At 32.4% G+C, this 23108-nt stretch overlaps 3 protein-coding genes across 4 annotated transcripts; all 3 read right to left on the bottom strand.

Moving 5' to 3' along the window:
• Positions 1-1022: 1022 nt before the first annotated feature.
• On the bottom strand, positions 1023-7789 carry LOC134268481 (protein SSUH2 homolog). Its single transcript, XM_062750744.1, has 11 exons — positions 7688-7789; positions 5559-5582; positions 5052-5213; positions 4755-4824; positions 4497-4626; positions 4134-4319; positions 3703-3875; positions 3406-3498; positions 2823-2925; positions 2424-2528; positions 1023-1964 (listed from the first exon to the last, which is right to left on the bottom strand). Exons 1-11 carry the CDS (start codon positions 7698-7700, stop codon positions 1818-1820), a joined length of 1206 nt encoding a protein of 401 aa, XP_062606728.1. The 5' UTR covers positions 7701-7789; the 3' UTR covers positions 1023-1817.
• Positions 7790-9864: 2075 nt separating this feature from the next.
• Positions 9865-15328, bottom strand: LOC134268472 (protein lifeguard 4-like). Its single transcript, XM_062750732.1, has 8 exons — positions 15176-15328; positions 13075-13184; positions 12487-12595; positions 11936-12041; positions 11445-11478; positions 10988-11105; positions 10705-10750; positions 9865-10579 (listed from the first exon to the last, which is right to left on the bottom strand). Exons 2-8 carry the CDS (start codon positions 13175-13177, stop codon positions 10379-10381), a joined length of 717 nt encoding a protein of 238 aa, XP_062606716.1. The 5' UTR covers positions 13178-13184; positions 15176-15328; the 3' UTR covers positions 9865-10378.
• A 1572-nt stretch (positions 15329-16900) lies between these two features.
• On the bottom strand, positions 16901-22385 carry LOC134268456 (protein lifeguard 4-like). Of its 2 annotated transcripts, none has more exons than XM_062750718.1 (8): positions 22300-22385; positions 20780-20874; positions 19467-19575; positions 19224-19329; positions 18944-18977; positions 18728-18845; positions 18343-18388; positions 16901-18045 (listed from the first exon to the last, which is right to left on the bottom strand). In XM_062750718.1, exons 2-8 carry the CDS (start codon positions 20859-20861, stop codon positions 17833-17835), a joined length of 708 nt encoding a protein of 235 aa, XP_062606702.1. In that variant the 5' UTR covers positions 20862-20874; positions 22300-22385; the 3' UTR covers positions 16901-17832. The 2 variants fall into 2 exon arrangements, with proteins under 2 accessions (XP_062606702.1, XP_062606708.1); XM_062750724.1 differs by having other exon boundaries at positions 20780-20871; positions 22300-22382.
• Positions 22386-23108: the final 723 nt, after the last annotated feature.

Below are 23108 nucleotides of genomic sequence, written 5' to 3'. Positions count from 1 at the left end.
GCATCAGAGATGGGATCAGGTGTCATGAAGGAGTGATCATCGCCTGTCCAATGGTCACACTCTTCGTGTGCTCCCTGGTACGATTGAGAGACGTCTGTAGACAATTCAGTGTGTAAATAGTGGCCTATGACTAAGTTTATTATACCCCCCCCCCGCTTGAAAAGTCTGTCAGTACGTCTAGCTGTCCGTCCGTCCGTCTCCGGTTACCCATCTCTTATCCGCAACTCCTCTCATAATACTGAATGAAATTTGACGAAACTTTCACAGATTGTCAGAATCTTTATTACATATTTCCATTGCAATCTCCTATTTTACGTTTTGATCCGACACATATTTTGGGTTTCCCGTAGCAAAACATGGACACTGCCATTATATTCATATGGGAGGCGGGGGTATCATTTAGTGAGCTCACTGCTTACAATACCTCTAGTTAAAGTTTAGAAAGTTGTTCAGATAGGGTCTATTTTAGGTAAATATTATTTAGAGAAAAGAGAATTGCAAACTTAATAAAAATTACCTTTATTTATTTACACCTTTCATAAATAAGATATTATTCATTGCCTTGATGGACTGATTAGTAAAATTATTCTTGCGCCCATCATTTTCACGGAATATAAAGCAAAAAAGAGACAAGAATAAAATATAGGCATTCTTGCAGAAGTTTATTCCAAAATAAGAAAAATCACATATATTTTCAAAAGAAATGTAACAAAAATAGAAAGCACTCATCAAGAGAAGTGGTTAAAGTATATTATATGAATCAAAAAGATATTCATACTTGTCAATTATATGGATCACAATAACAATGGTACAGGTACGATTAAGTTATAATAAACAGCTGAATTTCAATACCCTTCAATAAAATATTTCATACGATGAATATGTAATGCAGTATATGTATAATTTTTAAACACGGATACTAAACATTCTTATTAAAGAATGCATGTAACCGATTGTCAACGAAAATTTTCAACAGAAATTTAACATGATAAAATACACAGAAGGGGTCACTTGACCTAAATAAAATGAAAGGTAAAATCATTGAATGTTTGATCTCAAATATTTTTTTCTCATAAGTAAAATTATTCAAAGGTATAATATTTATTCAAATGTATAAATAAATATCATTTACATTTATTGCGATGCATGTTAATCTCTTTAAGTGCAGATAAACAAGTCTTTAACAATCTCATAAGAATATTGCTCTAAAGTATATTGGTGATGAAATAATATTCTAGGACTAACTTATTGCAATATTTCAGTGCTTTGAGCAACTTCTGATAATAATATACAGTAATATAGATTACTAACATCAATTTGATCACCTAATTTAAACTTGATGCTGCTGGAGTAAGCTAACGGAAAATTAAGACGAAGTGGAGATATTATACATGGACTTTACACAGAACACAGCCTTCATACCAATAAAGAAAGAACCATGGTTAGTAACTTACATTATACACCTTCACAATATTTTATAGCATGTTCATAAAGTTAATAAGGCATTGGCAACATTGTTAGATCATTCTCTCACTCAAAGAATGACTACAGCTATTTTTTATCATCCATAATTTCACATCAAACAGAGTGATAGTCCACATAAGGTAATTCACCATTTTAATTTCACGAATTCAAAAAGTAAATACTTTAGATTTAAAACATTTCTCAGAAAGCAATAAAAATATATCAGGGAATCAAAATTATAATGCATTTAGTTATAACATGTACTTCAAAAAAAAAAAAAAAATACAAGATAACATTTGTTTTGAATGACTGGGTATTCCTAGCCCCCCTGAGTGGATTTTGTTGCAAGCCGTTTACAGAATGGTACAGCCCCAGCAGCACTGTTGTGGATAGTCCGGGGCATGGACCTTCCTCTCCAGACCGTAGATCCAGTATCGTGTACTAACGTCCTCCCACGTGTAGTGGACCTCAGTCACCGGAACAGCACGCAACTGTTGTCTCTGTTAATCAAAAATGCTTTCAGACTCAGCTGTATGTCATTTTTTTTCAAATTAGAAGAATCTATTGATCATCATTATCCAAAAATATCAATATTGCATTTTTTTAAACTTGAGTGCTACAATACTGCAAAGAATCTTTCTTACGGTTATAACGTAGTTATCCTTCATTTATGGATAAACATATAAAATATATATTGTATTATGTAGGTCGTGGCCACAATCGCCAAATCAAAAATAAATGATTTTAAGAGGTTATATATGTCTTCATCGTCTTTAATAATAGCATGTTTTGGTTTAAGTACTGATAAGCTTTAATTTTCAAAAACTTCATTTCCAGCACAAGCATTATTAAACGTAAAGGAGGATCTGAAGAAAATGTTATGTTTTAGATTTATATTCCTTGAGAGATGGCATCATAAAAACAGCTGTCAAAATTTACTGAATGATAGAGGAAAGTACCTGTTTTAGCATTCTCTCATTTGGGAATGCTCCCTTGTGGGAATTGACAATCCTGATAGAATTGTTGTTAATCTCAGCGATTGGGTACGATGTTATCGGGAATACCTAGAAATAAATAAATAAGTACATAAAAAAAGTAATAAATAAATACATGTGTATACAGTTAATCTTTATTCTCTTAAAAAATCATGTTCTTAAAACACAGATAAGAAGTAAATCTTAAACAGTTGATCCGTAGTTCCATGCTCTGAAACGAATTTGATAGGAATTCATCCCTTTTTTTCAGTCAAGTATGCTACTTAACAGAATTAACTATCTCAATTCAGCTTGAGAAAACAATACAAATACTCATAGGCAAACAATTTAATACTATTATGAATTGAATGTTTACATGCTTACTTGGTCTAGAACTTGTTCAAACACCATTTCTCCGCCCACTTCTTTCACTAAGTGGTCAGGCATATCGGAACGTTCAATAATGTGCTCACCAACATGATTTGTACTGAAAAAGAACAAATTCTAATAAAGGATAGCTAAGGTATAACAAAAATTAATCAAGCTCAAATAACATTGAAATGACACATTTCGGAAGCAGAGCAAACACGGACCACTTATAACATAAGAGTTGGCATCAGGTACCATGTACATGTATTGGGGTGTAAGCATCCCCTGTCTATTTGTGATTCACCTGCCGTGTACTGTGCTCCTTATCATTGAAATCGAAATTTTCAAACGTTGATTTCAAATGAGACTACTTACGTCCTTGTTTCATCGACTTGTTTGTCAATAGTTTGTCTCGTTTAGGAAATTCTTAGTAGATTATGTTCTTTAAAATGTGACGATGTGTTTGAAATTTTTTATACAAACAATATACCGGTGGGTTTATGTATCATAATGGTGGGTTTTATGGATGTTTAGAAATTAAGAATTCTATGTTATGATATTTACAATGTGACAGTTCTATGAAAATACATATACTTACAATGTGACCGTGAGTTCTATGTACGTTTTGATATTCCTGTAACCATCACATTCATCACAAGTTATTCTACCATCACCACCACATCTATCACATCTGTAATAAAGACATATTATATAAATCTCAACAATGTTACTTTAGTTTTCAGATCCAAACGTACAGCATTTTAATTGAGCCACATGTTTATTGACTGTTCATAAGTCTTGAATGACGGAATGATTTTTTCCTTATCAAGAGAAAATAATGGACCTGTCAGATAATTTAAATTATTTTAAGAAACTCAGTGCATTTCGTCCTTACCGACATATTCCATCACCATGGCAACGGTGACAGGTTTCATGGACGGCATGACCCAGATTGGGGTCAAATCGTTCATGGAACCCTCTCCGATCACAACTCTCACACTCTGTCTGACCCCAGCCGTGACATTCCCAGCAGCGGAAGTATCCCTGGGCATCGCAACGGTGGCACGGCTGTAAAAAAGTAAGAGCGCTTTCATTTTCAAGTCTTTGCCAAGGGCACTGGCACCCCCCTGCATAATACCTTGGAGAATTAAGGGTACAAAGTGAAAATACACAAAATGATTTCATATAGATTGGCCAGATAATAAGACAACTCTCCGGATTAAACAACATATAGATGACACATCACCAGAGTTAGTCAAAGCTCACTACATGTAATTTATTTTCGGGGGGGGGGGGGGGTAGGTTTTCAAGCCTGGTAAAACCTACCCGAACGGTTGCTGTATGAGGAACCTCCATTTTCTTGACGTGCGTGTGGAACATACTGTCAGCTATACAATGGATATTCCAAGGCGGGGGCGGAGGGCCGTTTTCAGGGCCATCTACAGGGCCGCCGCGGTAAGGCACATGCTTGAATCCAGTCTTTCTTGCTTCAGTAAACGTTTCTAGGGTATACTTTAAAGAAAACAAAAATTTCTTATTAAATAACACTATTATAGTTTTCAAATCAAAATAACTACCTCTAAATGATACTTCAACTTAATTCCTTTAAATGGATTTTGGAACAATATAATGCCAACTATTTTAGAACCTAGTATCTTCAAAATTCTTTCAGTTCGGATTGTAACGTACATGGAAGGCGGTAAGACCATGATGGTGGGTGATGGTCATTTCCTGGGCAGGTTTGGCTCCATAACAACAGTTTTCCGATACGAAGTCAAGCATAGCTTGTCTACATGCCGCCTCGTCCAAATTAGCTATGCTGAAAAAAAAATGAGCATAATACTTATTAACTCTACCAATAAAAAGTTTTTAAGTTTGATTTTATTTCCGTATGGGTGAGAAGAATTGTTTTTGATTAAACAAAAAACAAGCAAGTTTAGCACTCACTCGGAAAACTCCATTGGTGGGGGTGGGCCAGAAGGTGGTGGGGGTGGCGGTGGAGGGGGCATAAAATTCACTGTAAAAATCATAATTATAAGTACATCGTATATACAGTATTTGCATGTCGAGAATGATAAACTTTAAAAATTGTGCTACAAATTCAGTTTTAATAGAATATATCAAATATTTGTGAAAAAAGAACATTCGTACTTCAAAGATTCATGAAAAAAATTAAATAAGTTATTACTGAGTTAATTATTATTATGGCTAAGTTAACTTATATAAATTAATGTATGGGTTTACTTTGCCCAAATCCCCCGACTTGTTCGTAGCCTGCAAACTGCGGCATGCCCTGCATTGGGGGAGGAGCCATTGGAGGAGGTCCCCCTCCCCCTCCCCGTCGAGGGGGGCCATTTCCTTGCCTTAAATCTGCAGGTGGCGGGCCACCCATACCGGGGTGCCATTCTGTGTAAATGCAAAAAAAAAGTTTAATTTACTTCGCATTTTAAAATTACTAATGAATACATACATGTAAGTGTAACAATCTAAAAAATCTGAATTCTTAGATCCCCGCCGTATACACTCTTCGAAAGAGTGCATACGGCGCGGATCTATGAAGTCTAATTTTGATTAGATTGCAGAGTATGAATGTCATTAATAATTAAACTTGAAATATTTATAAATAAATTAATTAAATACTTCACCTTGAATCTAAAACATGTGAATAGATACTACCAAAAATTATTAAATCTGTTGTTTTTTTTATTTAATTTATTTTATGGCCCGCGAGATTGTTAGTTTTTAACTTACGTTGAGGTGGTCCTCCGACTTGACCTGCAAAAAATTAAATAAAAATCGTAAATTAAGTTATTTTAATATTTAATTCAAAAAGAATTTAAACTTAATTTTCAAACAAACCCCTTGGCACGTAAAAGAACGTTTCTCTGGTTTTTTGAAAAAGAGTAGGCTCATTTAAAACCAAATATTTAAAAAATGATCATACTTGATTTAATCGCCGAAATATGGCTGAAATAGTGCCGACTCAGCGTTAAACAATAATAATCAATCAATCAAGACAAGAAAAATAAACAAGAAAAAAGTACTAGTAAATAAATAAATATAATAATAAAATTATAACGATCTATCTATAATTTTTAGAATTTAATCTTTATATTTTTTTTCTTTTTATTTAATTATTGTTGTTTTGAGGAGGGGGGGGGGGGGGTGTCGGAAAATGTTCCGACTTTCATCATGTGTAGTCACTTCTGTAAATTGGATATGCTAAAAATCGCTATTGATGTGCTTGTGGATCTTTTATACCTCATATACCTACCTGTGTAATCATATTTATTTCTGTAAAGGTGAACATCCATTCCATCTAATTAATTAGCGAGTTTTGAATGAAAACGCAATATTAAAGAGATAATTTCTTAATAAATCTTTATTTCGCATGTTTGTATCACTTTAAGTTTCTCTAAACTAATATTTTAAAAATGACTTCCAAGGGAGATTTGGGAGAAAACCCAGACTTTGAACCAGAAGGTTGTTCCATACAAATAATTAAAGCTCTATACAATGCCAGCTAAAAATATAATCTTTGAAAAGATCGGTGCATGGAATTTTGAAATAAGGAGTTGTTAATGATTTCGTCACAACACAAACTTGGTTGTTTTTAAACTGTGTGACGTAGATACCAAGGGCTTAAAGTTTAAAAGGTTAACGATTCGTAGATCCAGTTGGTTTTATAATACATGAATATTATTATTAGTTTTTAAAAGAAAAAAAAATAAATATATGTACATGATATGAGAAAGAGTTAATAGAACACAGGGATTATAGATAGAATAAAGTAATAAATACCACATACGCACACTTTAATCCTTAATAATTAAATTATTATCCAAAATTCGGCATTTCAAATTAAAATTGTGTTGGAAAAACTCACAACCTTAAATGATATTAATTTTAATTATTTCAAAAAAATAGTGAATTTCTAAATTACATCACAGGCACTTGTATCGGAACTATGGGTTAAATTTATTTCCGAAACAAGTGCCTGTGAATTACATGTATACTTGTTTGAAATTAACTTAAATTACCTTCAATTAAATTAATTCACGAACTTGTATATTATCGTACATACATGTAGTATATGGAGAAGAGGGTTGTCTCTCCCCTCCCCTCGTTTTTTTCCCTCAAAAGTTTGTTCAATGAAAGTAGACCCCCCCCCACCCTCAGCAAGCAATTTTTTTGATGGAGTGTACACAAATCTAGTTGCGAGAAAATGCTTTAATGCATCTTTTTCTCGAGATTTTTTCTTGAACATGAAAGTTAAAATTTTTTCAGGCAAGTTATAACCTTTTAAGGTACAAGAAAGTTATATTTTTTTTCTCTCTGCTGCCCCACTCCCTTTCAAAAACGATATATATACATGCCCGTTGTTGTGCACGGAACAAGCAAGAAAAATGTACTTTACTTTATTATTACATTATCGGAATCAATACAAAAGTTTCTTCAAGAAAATAATTTAAGATTGAAAAATATTTTTTTTAATTTACAATAATGTAAAATTAATTTCAAAAGACAAATATTGGGTCAATATTATGGTCTTCAAAATGATTTTGTAAAATCATGTAATATAAATGTGCATGTTGAACTTAGAATGTTTGCTTTGTGCACATTATTAAAAAAGAAGTCATCACCTATTGATCGAGTTGAACTTTTTTCACTTATGCATCGCTTAGAATGTTCGTCTGTTCATTCAAATGCATGCATACATGCAACACAGTCAATACATGTGCAACAATACAGGTAAAACTAAGGTACATATATCTTTACAGAGACAAAATTTTTGTTGAAAGTGATTTAAACAAAATCTTTATAAAAGTAAATCTGTTTTCAGTCAAATATGAGATTAAAGCTGGAATAAAACATTTTACCTGGATGCGCCATGTCAGTCTATCCCGTTACCAGCGACGCTACCATAGCGAAGGACATCAATATTATGAACGGGTATATGTACGGCGCACTGGAATTGCCATAGTTCTATAAAAAAATCCACCAAAAAATAACCATGTTGGATTTTAAAAAGCGTTTTTAAAAACGTCATAGCAAGTACATATAGGTAACAACACTCTGTATTTCGAAATGTCTTCTTAAGGAAATAATTTAATGGCACTGTAAACGAAATTTGATACTAGTACTCAGCAAAAAAGGCTTTTTCACTGCTAGTTAATTTATCACTCATAGACTTAAATCTGATCAATTTCTGTATCGATTGCTTGATTTATTTTTAAAGTTGAGACTCTTAATAGTGTGTCTTTATGTTTACCTGAAAGTCTAGAAAAATGTTCTTTACGTCCAACGGACTAGGTTGTGCCGTTGAGGGCCTTTCCCAATAGGAAACGACATCCTTGCAATGCCGGGGGTCCTAAGTCAAAACGTTGCAGTTGGACCAACGGCAACATGTTGACTCTGGACCCCTTGCATTGCGAGGAAGGATATACGGTTAGATTTATTTCTGTAGAGATTCTGCTGGGCTAGATATTTGGTCTAACACCTACAGGTACGCGTCAGACCAAATATCCAGCCCAGCAGAATCTCCGACGAGATTACTGTCAGATTGTTCTAACTATCCTAAAAATTCTGAATTTCTCAGACAGTATCCCCTCTAATCGCACCTGTGAAATGATTAAACTCTGAATTCGTATCCATAAAAATTCTAAGAATTTTCTGAAGTATATGCTATTTAAAACCCTGAAGTATATGCTATTTAAAACCTCTAAGCTGATTCTTGGCTATTTGCATTACGATCACAGAGTTATCTCTCATTGTTCACCCAAATAAGTTGTTTGTTGAAAATCTTTAATAATTTTAATTTGAAAAAAAAAGTTAACATTTGAAAATCGACTTGGAAGTAGACGACAGAACATACGTAAAACTATCGATGACAGTTCTTTGTAAGCCCCGATAAGCAGCAAAGACATTCATTTCTGTATCACGGAAATGTACACTAAATTTTTAACCCGACAGTGTAATAATAACACAATATATTCAATTCAAATTGATTCAAGGAATTTACAATAAAAAAATGAAACAGAAATAATGAAAAGTAATTGAAATGAATTGTAAAACTTTTTTGTGCGATTAATCTCAAGACTGCGTGACCGAAACTCCGTCACTGAATAGAGCTAGCACAGGCGCCTGGAGTGTGGATTGTCCCCTCTCCCTTTTATTAAAAAAAATTGTAATAGAAATAGTATCTCAAAATATAAAATTTCCACATCGACCACATTTATATGTCGCTCTGTGCAAAAAGCTTGTACGTACATTTTCTTACGTTTTGAGACATCCTCGCAAGCCAGCAGAGCTAGGGGTCTGGACTCAACACGTTGCATGTAGACTCCAGGACTCCTGGCATTGCGAGGATGGATTAGAGAATGGCCTTATACGGTACATACATATAATAAATTTTAAATTATTTTACTGTAAAAGGCCATTCTCTAAAGGTGAGAAAATGTACAATCTGTTTACATTGAACAACATATAGATGTGATTGACAGGATTTATTATTTTTTTTTTATATATTTTATCTCTTGCAATTTTTTTTTTTTAATTAAAAAAAAGGGGGCAACGATCCACACTTCAGGCGCCCTAGAATAGACAACTGTTAATATGTGAATGTCAACTAGGATGCAGTACACGTGTTACAGTAGCAATAGTACATTCGTTACAGTGATGTTTACAAACGTCTGTTGACAGCTTGTATCAGTATCATGTGAGACATCAAAGCAACATACCGGGTATCTCATGTTCCACCTAGTGTATGATTAACATTTTTCATTCATTCATTTTATCTTGTGCGCATAGCTCTGGAAGAGCAATTTTGTCATTGAAAATGTTTAACAACTGTCATTTTCTTAATAAAAATAATTTTCATTTAATCATTTTTTCCAGTCTTTATTAGACATAGCGTTTGGGGATTCCCTACATATAAATAAATTGAAATGCCAGACTTACTCCGTAAATTTAGGAACTCCCTGATTTGACTCAGTTCTTGAGTCATGCTTCCAGATGATGAAACTTCTTGTTGGGATTTGGATAATAAAACACTATGAATGATTCGATGATCTTGTTTATTAAAGAAAATACCGGTATTCCCAGTAAAAAAAAATTATGATACAAATGTAATTTGCACAAAATCATAACAGAAACACATATCAAAAAGTAACAAATAAATGTAACAAATAATTTGTATGACCCTTTCCCCTGCTTTGGTGGAAAGAATTTTCTATGAATGTCTTAAATCATTATTACGAATACTTAGTTAAAGGTCCAAGTTCCAAAAATATTTTCAAAATAAACATGACAAAGAAGAAGAAATATTATGTTATGATATAACAGTAATTCTTCCTTATAAGAATGTGTAGAAAACAAAACATAGAAACGTTTGGAAGACAAACATAAATAACTGTTTAACCCTTTTCATTTTGCCGAGAAAAATATGAGCAAATATTTACAAAAACTCATCTTTCATAATGTACAATTTTATGGAATGTGTACACTCCAAAATTATTCCCCAACATATCTTTTCTTTTTTCCCATGATCCACTCTGATTACCCATAGTCCTCTACTTCCTCTCTCCCATGAGCCTCAGCAGATGAAGGAACAGGTTGATGACATCCAGATAAAGGTTAACAGAGGCCTCAATGTAATCTTCTGGAGACAGTTTGTGCATCATCATACTCGTGTCAAATATAATGAAGAGAGAAAACAGAAGGGCTCCACCGGCTGCTAATAGTCTGTCCATCATGACGGTGGGGAAAAATAACTAAAAAAATTATCACAAATCAGTCAAACAATTTTTTTTATCAGAAATAATTTTTTTTTCATTCTTTATTTAAAAATCAGTTTTAGAAAGTTTTTTTTTTCAAAAAAGAGAGAAAACTTTAATACCTGAAGGAGTCCAGCAAAAATCAGAATACTCAGGCAAGCAAACAATCTAAAAATTTTACAAGATACATGTATTAGATAATTCTTCCTCATTGTCAGGAGAGAGAGTTTTTGGATATTTTCACTTGGTATTTTCACTCAAAAAAATACATGAACCAGAAATACTGTCCCACTAATGAAATACATTACAACTACAAAACACTGAACACACTGAACAAGCATCCAATGAAATGTACATTTTTACTAGAAACTGCAGCAGTGTCTATTAACATCTACTTTGTCTTACCCCGCTCCCCAGGAGCTGAAGTCTTTCTTGCTTTGTAGTGTGTACATGGTCAGACTGACTGCTACCACCAAGGTCATCAGAAATGCTTCCAGCACACTGTGTACTTTGTAGAATGTCACTGTTAGAGAATAACATTCAGAAATAATTAAACAACTCTGGAGAAAAACTGCTGTTGCTTCTGTAAATAATTTTTTAAGAGGCAGTTCATTATTTATGTTGCATAAATTTATTTGAATAAGGTCTTATGTTTATGATTTCTTTGCTTATTTACTAGAGATCAGAGATGGTGTATATGCTAGTAAAAATTTCCTTCTCACACATTTTATTTATAGTTTAGATTATTAATACATTTAAATCTATAACCAGAATTCATGAAAATGTTGTCTTGCATATAATATCTTTCTTGTGAAATTATGTGTCGTGAAAAATCAAATGATCTGTAACTGCTGATACTTACCAACGGTACCAACACAATAAGCTTCAAACACAGTCTGTAAAAGTAAAATATACCGTAAATGTATTATATTTAGCGTGTACGATATTTGGCGAAAATTGATTTTTAAACACATTAGCGTAGATCTGAATTAGGGCAGTTCCTAATGTTCTCTATTCTGTATATATGTGAAAGACATTTAGCATTGTACTTGAATTAGCGGAAGTTTCTTTCCGCCAAAAGCGCTAAAAAGAATACACAGCCAAATGTAATATGTTTAGAGTATTTCCTTTAATTTACAAAGTTCAAGATTTTACTTTTTTTTTTTTTTTATACATGTATCTACCATATGAATTACATCATGTTATAAAATATTTTACAATTATAAATATTAACGAAAACGCATGTGCTTGAAAGAAAGTTAATTTATAGCAGTGACAAAGGAAAAAAAATGTTGACTACAAAACATGCATTGAAATGTTATAGTTTATGGATGAATTCTTGTGTATACTAACAAACAGTCCCAGAAGAATGTAGTTTGTCGGGGTTTTATGTTTATACACCATCAGAGCAATCACCAGTCCAATACTGCCCACCATTGCCACCAAAAGCATCCAGGGACTGAAAGAGAAAGAGAAAGAAATGTGAAGATTTCAAAGTTCATATTGTATGTTTTTTAACAAAAATGATAAACAGAACTATGACTCAGGTCAAATTTAAAATGGGAATGAATACTGTTTGCAAGTGCAAAAAGGTAATTTAAATAAAAAATGGGGCGAATTATTTTTATTGATGAAAAAATTTTAAGTCCAGAGCTCCGCATTTTTTCCAGATGAAAAATATTCTAAGTTAAGAGTTCAATATTTTTCCAGATAAAAAATACACTAAGTCCAATTCTCCATAATATTTCCGTATATTTTCCAGATCATTTCCATATATTTTCTGCTTTTCCGTCCTCACCAATTTAAAATGGGGAAAAATATTAAACCCTGGGCCTGCTTCAACCTTAATTCTTAAAATGATTTCTATGGATTTCTTGCTCTAGCAATGCAAACATTATATTTACCTTTGCTGTACATAATTGGTGACCGTTTCACTGGACATAAACAAAGCACTGACGATAGTAGTCAGTAGAAGCTGGGTAGACAAGATTCCATACACCTTCCTCAGAAAGCCTTAAATGTACAAAGACATAATCTTTGTGTTAAAATTGAACTCTTTGCTGTAATGATGAGGCCAGTAAGGACAAGCATGTGATGGAGCCAATGCCAAGAAACTGAAGACTTTACAGAGAATTTTAGCATTAATTAGCTCTTTTTGAAACTCCATTGTTTCAATTCTACTGCATTTTTGTACAGTACCTGATGAAAATTTTCCATATATGCACATTTTTATGGTATATTTTGAATATGTGTATATACACACATTTTATGGCATATATTTGTTAAAGAATATATGTAGTTTAAAGCACACTTTTAACAAATTGCCAGGAACCAATGATTTTGCTCTTATATCATTGTATATTAAAAATAATTGGTTACATCTGTTAAGTTCACAATAAGATTAAAGAATCTCTTTGCTGCAAGTGTCAATTCATTATTACAATCGTGTTTGCTATAAGCATGTTGAACTGTATTTCATAAACTGATCTTACCCATTCTGATGTAAACATGGGCAGTGGCCACATTGGAGCCATACATGAAGTCATCCACTATGGAATGCTTCCCAAACTCCTCACTTGTCGGTTTCGTTGCCATCTTTATTCTAAAAATAAATAATGATACAAAATAATGTTATCTAAAATGTAAAACCTCTTTTTCTCCTGACACTACTTAAAATTCAGATACATGTAGCAGAGCCAATATACGCAGGATCTGCACTTTTTTAATCAAAACTTGAGGGAAAAAAAGATTTAAAAAATAAAAGAAAAAAACAAGAAAAATATATAAACAATCATACAAACAGACCATCAACATCATTCAGGAATGTGGACCCCCCTCCTCCCCACAAGCAAACACAAACCTCTTGATAAATGCACAGTGACTGTTAATAAAGTGAAACAGCAGCACAGTAAACAACACAGAACAAGTACACTGAGATTTTTGGTATAAATTATTCTTCTACATTTTAAAAATCTGAAATAAAACTTAAGCTTTTTTTCAATATAAAAAAAAAAAATCTTACTGTGTTTCAGAGTTATTTTTTTCATTCGTCATTGTAGGTTAAACAATAAGCCATGAAGATTTCATGAAGTCCTTGGTGATCAAAATGATAAGTAGTATACAAGAAGAGATAAGGCCTATAGGTACATGTTGTATATAACAATTGGCAGTAGTGGAAAACTACAGGGATATTATAATAGCATTATAGATTTGGAATAAATGTGTAGGTGGTATAAAACTATATTGCTGATCAATCCCAATATTAAATATCTTGCACATGTGCAAATTAAAGTCAAGTTTGGGCCTGTTTTGAATATGATAAGTAATGGGCTGACGTAGAGAATATTTGCATAAACATGATAAAGACTGATAAATTCACTTTTTTATAATTTTATTCAACATGCATGAAGCATAAATATCAATTGTCAAACTTATCTTATTGTTTACATATAGGCATGATATAAATATACCAGTATAGTGAATTTTATTGATTCTCTACACCTGTCACTTGACATTGTCATACAAGCTGTGTGTTATGGAAAAATATAATTTTTACATACTAGATGTTTTTTTTTAGTCATTCTTGTATCCATGCATCAATGATCTTACATATAATATCATTTTTATTTTGAAATGACATTGAATAGTTTCTCTTCTTTTTATTAAGATTAACATATATACATCAAGCCTGGCATGATCTTCAACATTTACTAATGTAACAAAATTAAAACTATTAATCAGACATGTCCATGAAGAATATGATAGTCTAAGAGTATTAGAATAACATCATATCAATAATTTATATATCAAACAGTGTTAATTATAGATATTGCCCAACTGAAGCCCAAGTTCATTATATTTTATAAGTTCAATGTGTTATAACATCCAGCAATATTTCCAATTGGTCACGAATTAAAAACAACGCACAATTCCTCATTGAAGTCATTCATGTACAGAAGAGTCATACATGCTCATACAAATGATTGGTATCTACACAAATGGTAATAATTTCAGTTCTTATGTTTTAGGAAAATATTTGATGTGTACTGTTATTATTGAAGGTTTAAAATTACAAATACATATATCTATATTGTGTGTACGTGTACAGTATGTTGACACTTCCTTCTATTGATTATAAACATTGGGTATTTCCAAAATCATCAACATCGGACTTGCATGAAAAACAGGATATGTTGTTATACTTAATATAACATGTGATGAACATTCAACATAGTTCAATGTCATAACACTAGTCAGAGATCATGAAGATAAAAGAGAAAGTTGATTAATTTTTATGATTGATTTAAAATCTGATCATTGACAATGAGTCTTAACACTTAGCTAACTTTATAAAATTGAATGTTAGTTAAACTTTTTCAAAATGTTATTAAATGTAACGCCAATTTAAAAGTCGCAAAAACAAGATAACAGATCAGGATGTAGCCCATTAAAATTTACAGAATAAAACGACATTTCCCTGTGGCCTGTGTGGATTATACATTAAATTTTGTACATGCATGCTCTTACACTTTTCTAGAAGTTGTTGAGATATCTGAAAATACCTGTACGAATAGATCTCGTGCATAAACTCACCACTATCACTTTAGATGGTAACTGTTTAGAGAACACGTAAATCTGTTTCTATTTTGGGAAATGACGAACAACACCAAACGGAAGTGCATGCATCCAAGATCCGAGTTCAGGTTTTAATCGACTGACGCAATCAAGAGCTCCAAAGAAACATCAATAAGTACATATATAATTCCTTTATTTTGTTTGCTAGATATAATACACAAATTTATGCCTCAAATGACGATAATTTTATTTATCACTAACAAAGCGTAGTAATCTGACGATTTCCGAACCCGATGTAAAATTGTTATCAAGGAGGGCAAAGGACTACATAGCTCACATTCATAAGGAGCTATGGTCTTACCAATAATTTATCATCGAGTTTATAGCAAAGTTACTTAAATTTATTAACATAAGTTAACATATAGTTACTCTCCTATAACTTTAAATTGAAAGGATATAAATTAATCTTATAATTAAATTCTTTAAGTTACCAAACTGTTTATATTGCATATGCTTTCATGAGCAGCATCACACCTGCAGCATGTCTTCAGCAAACAAAATTATTCATGGAGATAAAATCATTTGCTCACGTTGAGACAAAACCTGATTTCTTATGTGAAGAACAGGTTTAAAACTAAGCCTTCTAAGAAATTCACCTGAGCATTATGCAACAACTTTCCAGTGAAATTTGATAAGTTTTAAGCCAGCCTAAATTATGGTATTCAGATTGACCCAAAGAGAGAGGAGTGAAATGAGTCTATATTTCTAGTGCTGTTTTTATGCCATATGTACTAAGGCTACAGCATTCCTGAATTTTAAAACTTAATTTAGAACTTCTAGCATGTACATATATATTTTTGTCTATGCTTTTTCATTCCATGGCAAATTCCACTACTTCTGATCCTCTTCTGTTAAGGTTATATGATAAATAACTAGAAATATATGTCCATAGGACATGCCCTGCTAGTGATGCAGTTCAGTTGCTTACATTAGTATGTATATCAGCATATGAAGTTGTAAAATATTATGAATGGTTTATTTAAAAATGACTTAAACACAATTTGATTAAAGTGAGGTCAAGGTCAAATGAAGGTCAAAGTAAATGTTGATGAAGTTGAATTACTTACATCAATATGTATTAGCATATGAAGTTTGACAATGATTTAGGATGATGTCAAGGTCAAATGAAAGGTCAAAATGCTGATGCAGTTGAATAGCTCTAGTATGTATCAGTTACAAAGTTTGATAAAAATATCTTGAATGGTGTCTTAAATTTGAGCAAAACATTAATTTAAGAAAAGTGAGGTCAAGTTCAAAGGAAAGGTCAAAAATGGTGATGCAGTTGAATAGCTCTCATCAGTATGTATCAACATGTGAAGTTTGATAACACCATCTTGAACAGTATGTTCAAAACTGAGCTAACCACTGATCTAAGAAAAGTGAGGTCAAAGGTAAGGTCAAGAAATGTTGATGCAGTTGCATAGCTCTCATTAATATCTATCAGCATATAAAGTTTGATGAAAATATCTTGGATAGTTTGTTTGAAACTGAGCTTATAACTGAGCTAAACGCGAAGGATAGACAGAAGGACGGAAGACGGACATGACAAACACTATATGCTCTAGCCATATTCATGGGGGGCATATAAATGAGGTCAATGTACAATGTCTGTCAATTAATTTTCATTGAGTATCTTCAGACATTTAAAAATAATATTAGTAAAAATAATTTCACAAGAATAAATACTCTTTAATGCAATTATTTTATTTGCAAAGTGTGACCACAGACTGTTGCAATTTGCATTGAAGGAAAAAAAAACAATCAAGAAAATAATGATAACATTCAACCCTTTTACAGAATTTGCTAATGGCAAATTTTGGATTCATTTATCCAACTTGAAAACAAATAAATTTTTTATCAACATTTGATTTCTTACTGCAGAATAAAATGGAATACAGTCTGAGTATGAACAAATAACAAGAATCAAGTAAAATATCTAACTCTATAACTTCAATTAAATTACAAATGTATAGTTCAATTTTGAAGCCAAATTCTTGTTGTCCAAATAATAAGGTATAAAACATATGCATATGGCTTGTGGCATGAAGAGCAGAAAGCAACAACAGCTACATAACAACTAACATCAACATATTACACGGTATCTGCGTTTTAGGTCTTGAATTTGCAAGGTATCATATGATAACCTACTAAGTTTTAACTTCTTCAGTCTAATTGAATTTATATAGAACATGTCAATAATAATAGGATAAAATTATTTATGGACTAACTTTGCAAAAAGTTCCCAATACTGAAGAACAGGTGTTATTTTTATGTAGAATACTATAAATTTTAATTATTCGTGTAGGAGTTTGGGGGCAAGGTTAATTTAGGCATAAATATACATTAACAAAACTTCATTAATTATATCTGAATTATCCATATATAACCCTTCTACGATGTTTATTCCACAAATGAAAGGGTACAATAATTATGCAATGTGTAACTCACAATACAAAAAAAAGAAGACAAAACTACACAGTCAAATACCAAAGCTATCATGAAAAAAATTAAATTAACATCATTGATGTTCCTTCACTCGTAAAAAAAAAAGAAAGAACGAAAGATACATAGGTTTTTCAAAAATATGTATTTTGCAAAAGTTTTTGCGCGACATTCTAATCACGCCTATTTTCCCGTTCCCCACGCAGTTTCAGGAGGCGCATGAAGAGAGCGACCATGTCTAGGTAGAGGATGGCAGGGGCGATGATGAACTCGTCAGGGGTGAGTCGCTCCATGATCAGGCCGGTGTCATAGATGATGTACATGCAATATAAAACGGCCAGACCCACGGAAATCAGGCGATCCATAGCTGCAGTGGGAAAGAAGAGCTGAAAATGTAAACAAAGTACAAAATTTATTTATAGTAGGTTTAATACTGAAATATATGACGTGAAAAATTTATTAAGCATGCACCAGCATCTGTGCACATAAAATCTTGATGTGTGTGATACTAAAGTTGACCTTGATCTGAAAATTATAATTTTTTAGGAAATGCTTTTTTGAAAAAAAAAATCAAAATCTTAAGTATTGTGATGTTAATGGAAATGGTTTTATCACAACCCTAGCCTAGAATTTTTATTTCTTTGGAAAATATTATTACAAAATGCTTATTTTAGAAGATTTACCTGCATAAACAGTGCTGACATCAAAATACCAAAGAGAGAGAACATCCTGTAAATAAATAGGTTATAATGCAATCGAAAATAAATACATGTACCCGGTACTTAGTGTATGATGGAGACTCATAAAATATTTAAACAAGGCAGCCATTCCAAATGAACATTTGTTCAAGAAAATGATAAGCTCAAAAAAGATACATAAGATATTTCAATGTCCAATCTTAAAAATGACAATTGGAAAACCCTCTTCAATAATAGAACATTCTCAATGCACTCATTAAAAATTCCTTTATATCTACCCAAATAAACAGACATTGCTTGGTTTAAACCTTTCATTAAATATCTCTGTGATGTTTGAAAATGACAATTACAAATCATATCTAATACTCACCCAGCTCCAAATCTGTCAAAGTCCATCTTGCTTTGGAATGTGTAGGCAGTAAGGCAGATGGTTACTAACATTGTCAGAAGGAAGGCATCTATTACACTTGCCACTTGGTAAAATGTCACTGAAACCCCAAAAATCTTTTATAAGAATCAATGCAAGGTAAACAATTGGCATATATTTAATATAATTTTTTTAAAAAATATTCAATGCTAAACTTACCAACGGTTCCAACCATAAAGGCTTCAACTCCAGTCTAAAATACAAAAAATAACTTTTTAAATATTCACTGCAAGTTTTACTACTTCCCCCCCCCCCCCCTTGCAAAAAAAAAAAAAATGTCTGAACCAAGAAAAAAGGCACAAATCATGCTTAGTATGACTTATGCTTAGTTCAAGAAGACTTGATAGCCTTATAACACTATATATGTATAACATTTAGCCTGATATATTTTTCCTTTTTTTTTAATGACCAGTACTAATACATTTTTTAAATCACTTACAAATGCTGCCAGAAGCATGTAATTTGTTGGGGTTTCATTCTTGTAGGCCTGAAGGGCAACAGCTAGAGCCAAACTGCTGATCAAACCCCCTAACACCAGCCAATGACTACAAAGAACAAGAAAAAAAATCCTGGTTATACCCACCTTGCAAGTACTGTTACAAGTACTGTTACAGTACCAAAATCAAAAGAATCCAACGATTTCAATATTGAACTGAAGACAAGCAATGTAATATTTACTTACTTGGTTTGTACTATGTATGTAATGGTAGTGCTCCATTTGAAGATGGCTGCCGTGACAAACGTGAAAAGAAGCTGGAGTGACAAAATCCCATAAACCTTCCTCAGGAAATCTGAAGAACCAATCAAATCATTTCATTATCATATTCTGGACTTAAGAGTTTTAAAAATAACATATAAGGTGAATTTACATAAAACCTTAGTTACAATAAAGTCACTTGGATCTATGAAATTACTTCGCTATATCCGTAATTCATTATATATCGAGTTAAAGAATTCCTTATATCTATATAGCTGCAAGGGTCGATCCATAACTTTGCTATATATCCTTGAATCCACAAAATCCATGTTCTGTAGGTACATGTATTTGCTTTTACTGATTTTAGTGTGACCGGGTGTCAGGTGTGTATTGGATAAGTTCCCAGTCAGAGAGAGAGAGAGAGAGACCTGTGAGTGGGGCACATGTGTGTCAGCACGACGTTCCTCGTCTTACCTATTTGGCTATTTTGTATTTCTGTCAGAAATTGTTGTTAACTTTGTTTGCCATTTCAATATACATGTATTACAGTTTATCATTTATTCCTGTCTCTCATCCATTTACATGTACAGAGTCTTACAAATCCTAGTAAACAAGTTTTTACTGTTATAATTTGAAACCAGGAAGTTGATACAAAGATACTGATTATATATGCATATAACTACATGTAATCTAGAGACTCATCATTTATATTATTATCTCTAGTAAAGAAGACAGATTTTTCAAAATGATAAAATTTAACCTTGCTGATAACAGTTTAATATAAATAAATATGTTGAGTTATAAATAAGGAAGATCTCTGTTTACTGAATTTACTCTAGTCAATAAAACTGAACATTTTTTGTAACATATGTAATGATCAGGTATATAGTTTTATTGCAATGATCAATATCCATATTTACTAACATATTTATCATTTTATCAACTGTTATGAAAAGCTACCATGGAGAATAAAGTGTTCAAAAGTTAATTTCAAATAGAGATAAGTATATAGATCTTTTTAAAGCAATTTAAAATGATCTCTGTTTAAACACAATGACATGCAGGGTTGATCCAAACACCTGGGGCTGGGACCCTCCCCCCCCAACAAAATGATGTAATCTCCTGGCGTTCTTCTGGTATTACCCCTCAATCTCATATTAAGAAAGGAACTCCAGACCTCCTTTTACAGGTAACCCCCTCTACTTCAATTCTTATTATTTGTATTAGGAACTCTGCAAGTGACTACAGGACATAGGCATGCAGTGCTTCAGAGAATAAAAATATTCTTAGATAGTTACCCAATCTTTTTTCAACACGAGCTTTAGCTACACTGTAGCTGTGCTTCACTTCATTTCCAAAGACGTTGAAGAAGCTATCCATGGTTATGAACCTACTAAAACAAAATCTCAAGTATAAAGGTACCAATACACACATACAGTGATTATTAACAACAAAAATAATTTAGACCAAGTTTAAAAGAATGTTTGGTTGCCCTCTCCCGACTCGGTCTGAAAATATTGGGTGGGTAGGTGAGAATATTATTTTAGTTAAAAAAAAATTCAATTTCACTGTCAATTTTTAAAAAATATATTTTCCAGAGTACATATAAAAAATAATTGCTTCATAGAGGCAAAAAAAAGTTTGGAGTCGGGTCATTTCAGCCAAATGGTCGGGAGAGGGCAACCAAACAATTTTTTAAACATAAGGCTTAAAAAAAAAATAAGTTTGTTTCCTGTAACATTCCCAAAAAATTAAGGGTCGGTAGGTCTGGAATTTTTTTTTTTTTTTTTTTTGCTTATGAATGGTCAAATATCCCCGGACTGAATATACCAGGTATCATGATTACAGTGGACACCCAACATGGCATCCAAAATGGCTTCCTAGCGGCAGAAAACGAACTTCAGAAAGTTGTAGGGGGAAATTGTTGTTACAATAATGATTACTCTTTATATTTAGGGTATATGTAAACTAGGTTGACATATTTTATACCTCAAGTTAAGCTACAAGCAATTTTTTTTTAAATAAATGGAATCAGCTGATTGATCAAATGCAGTTTTGCCATTTGTCAGGAAAAAAAAATCCACCCGGGGATAATTTGAATTGGTTGGTCGGGTTACAGGAAACAAACATAATTTTTTTTTAGGCCTAATGTCAGAACCAGTAACTCGGAATTCACCATCTCCATTTTGGCTTTATCGGGTTAAATTTTAGAAACTTGCAAACCAAATTAATTGTCAAATTCACAAGTTATCAACTGTACAATATCTTTTGTACTTACCACCATTGTTTTTATGGTTCATTTATAAAATATTCAATCCGATGAAAACATTTCATCAGCCTAGCTGTTGCGATTTGTTTTCATTTTGTGAAGTTTAAAATCTTACAAGTCAAGTTCTGTATTAAAATGTGCAATGATGTTTGTTTCCTTTTCATCAATGATAAGTACAAGTTATGATGGTAGTGTTTTGTGTCTTTTTTAAGATTTTCTAGGAATTTTCTAGAACAATTCATAAGATTGTATTCAAAATGAAACTTAGACTTTAAACTATGTTAAATACTTCAGAATTAATTGAAAGTAACTTGGTGTTTCGTTTACAACATGCAGTTTACAATCTTTTATCCTTAAAAAATAGTATTAAGTTCATTTTTTCACGACCAGCTGACAGCTCGAAAGTTGACAGCTAAATACGTCATACTTCGCAAGCTTAATAATTAGTATTCATTACGCATGCAAAAAAAATGGGTAGAAAACGAGGTTCACAATTAAGTTAAGAGATCTTATGTTGTAATAATCTTCATTAGTATTCATTTAAAATACCTGCAATATGCGTTTCTTTTCAAACAAAAATCCTTGACTTCCTTCGCTGCGTACTAATACTGGTAAGTATATTGTGTATTTCAAACCCGACGCATTAAGAGTGTGAAATCCGACGTGGCATTTAATAATTCGACCGAAAAAGGGGGTGCAGTATTTATTAAACTTATTTTAAAAGATTTATTTAGACACCTTGCCGTATTTATATTTCCTGCCTTCAATCATAAACCTCAGACTCCAAAATGGGGAAAATATGAAATTCATGCAATACTGACTATTTCAATTTTGGGCATCAAGCACCTATTTGAAAAAAAGAAATAAACATTTCGGCACGAGCATTTGGCACATTTTTCGCGACACGTGTTTTCTTAATCACAATATGATTTTGTGGTTTTTAGCATCGGACTCGATGTACTCAGACTTCCGAGCCCTTCGTCATCACCATAGTGACGTCATAAAGAAATAAACGAAAGAAAGAAGATGCCAGTGAGGATAGTGCCCAGTGCGGAGCTGAACCTCTTTGACCTTGTATGTATTTGTAAACAAACTATTTAATAATATATGAGTACAAAAATACGTGTTATTGATAAAAGTGTATTGTATTACATGTCAGATTCTTGTGTTTTTGTAACCTTAAAAACTTTTCATACGTTTTCGATCTCTCCCCCTTTTTGTTTGCCTTTCTCCTCATAAGGGTATGTGATTGTGCCACAGTGGATTCGTGATACTTTACTGATTTTAATACAAAAATACCACGAATCAATGGGTACTGCGAATTGGTGATCAACAAACAAACAGGGGAACAAATTTTA

This window comes from Saccostrea cucullata, unplaced genomic scaffold, assembly GCF_032062105.1.
Source record: "Saccostrea cucullata isolate Sc308-1 unplaced genomic scaffold, CSIRO_AGI_Scuc_v1 ctg721, whole genome shotgun sequence".
NCBI lineage: Eukaryota > Metazoa > Mollusca > Bivalvia > Ostreida > Ostreidae > Saccostrea > Saccostrea cuccullata.
Note: the sequence above shows the minus strand (reverse complement) of the source record. Positions and strands in the feature narration are given on the sequence as shown.

Excerpts from the sequence above, each read along its gene's own strand:
- LOC134268472 (XM_062750732.1), bottom strand. The coding sequence starts at position 13,177 with ATGGCAACGAAACCGACAAGTGAGGAGTTTGGGAAGCATTCCATAGTG. Across the intron at positions 12,042-12,486 it reads ACCAATTATGTACAGCAAAG|TCCCTGGATGCTTTTGGTGG; the intron begins GTAAATATAATG and ends TTTCTCTTTCAG. Across the intron at positions 10,580-10,704 it reads TTTTTGCTGGACTCCTTCAG|TTATTTTTCCCCACCGTCAT; the intron begins GTATTAAAGTTT and ends TAATTTTTTTAG.
- LOC134268481 (XM_062750744.1), bottom strand. Across the intron at positions 5,214-5,558 it reads AGTCGGAGGACCACCTCAAC|AATGGCACCCCGGTATGGGT; the intron begins GTAAGTTAAAAA and ends GCATTTACACAG. Across the intron at positions 3,499-3,702 it reads CATGGTGATGGAATATGTCG|ATGTGATAGATGTGGTGGTG; the intron begins GTAAGGACGAAA and ends TCTTTATTACAG.
- LOC134268456 (XM_062750718.1), bottom strand. The coding sequence starts at position 20,861 with ATGGATAGCTTCTTCAACGTCTTTGGAAATGAAGTGAAGCACAGCTAC. Across the intron at positions 18,978-19,223 it reads ACATGCTTCTGGCAGCATTT|ACTGGAGTTGAAGCCTTTAT; the intron begins GTAAGTGATTTA and ends TTTGTATTTTAG. Across the intron at positions 18,389-18,727 it reads TTTGACAGATTTGGAGCTGG|GATGTTCTCTCTCTTTGGTA; the intron begins GTGAGTATTAGA and ends ATTTATTTACAG.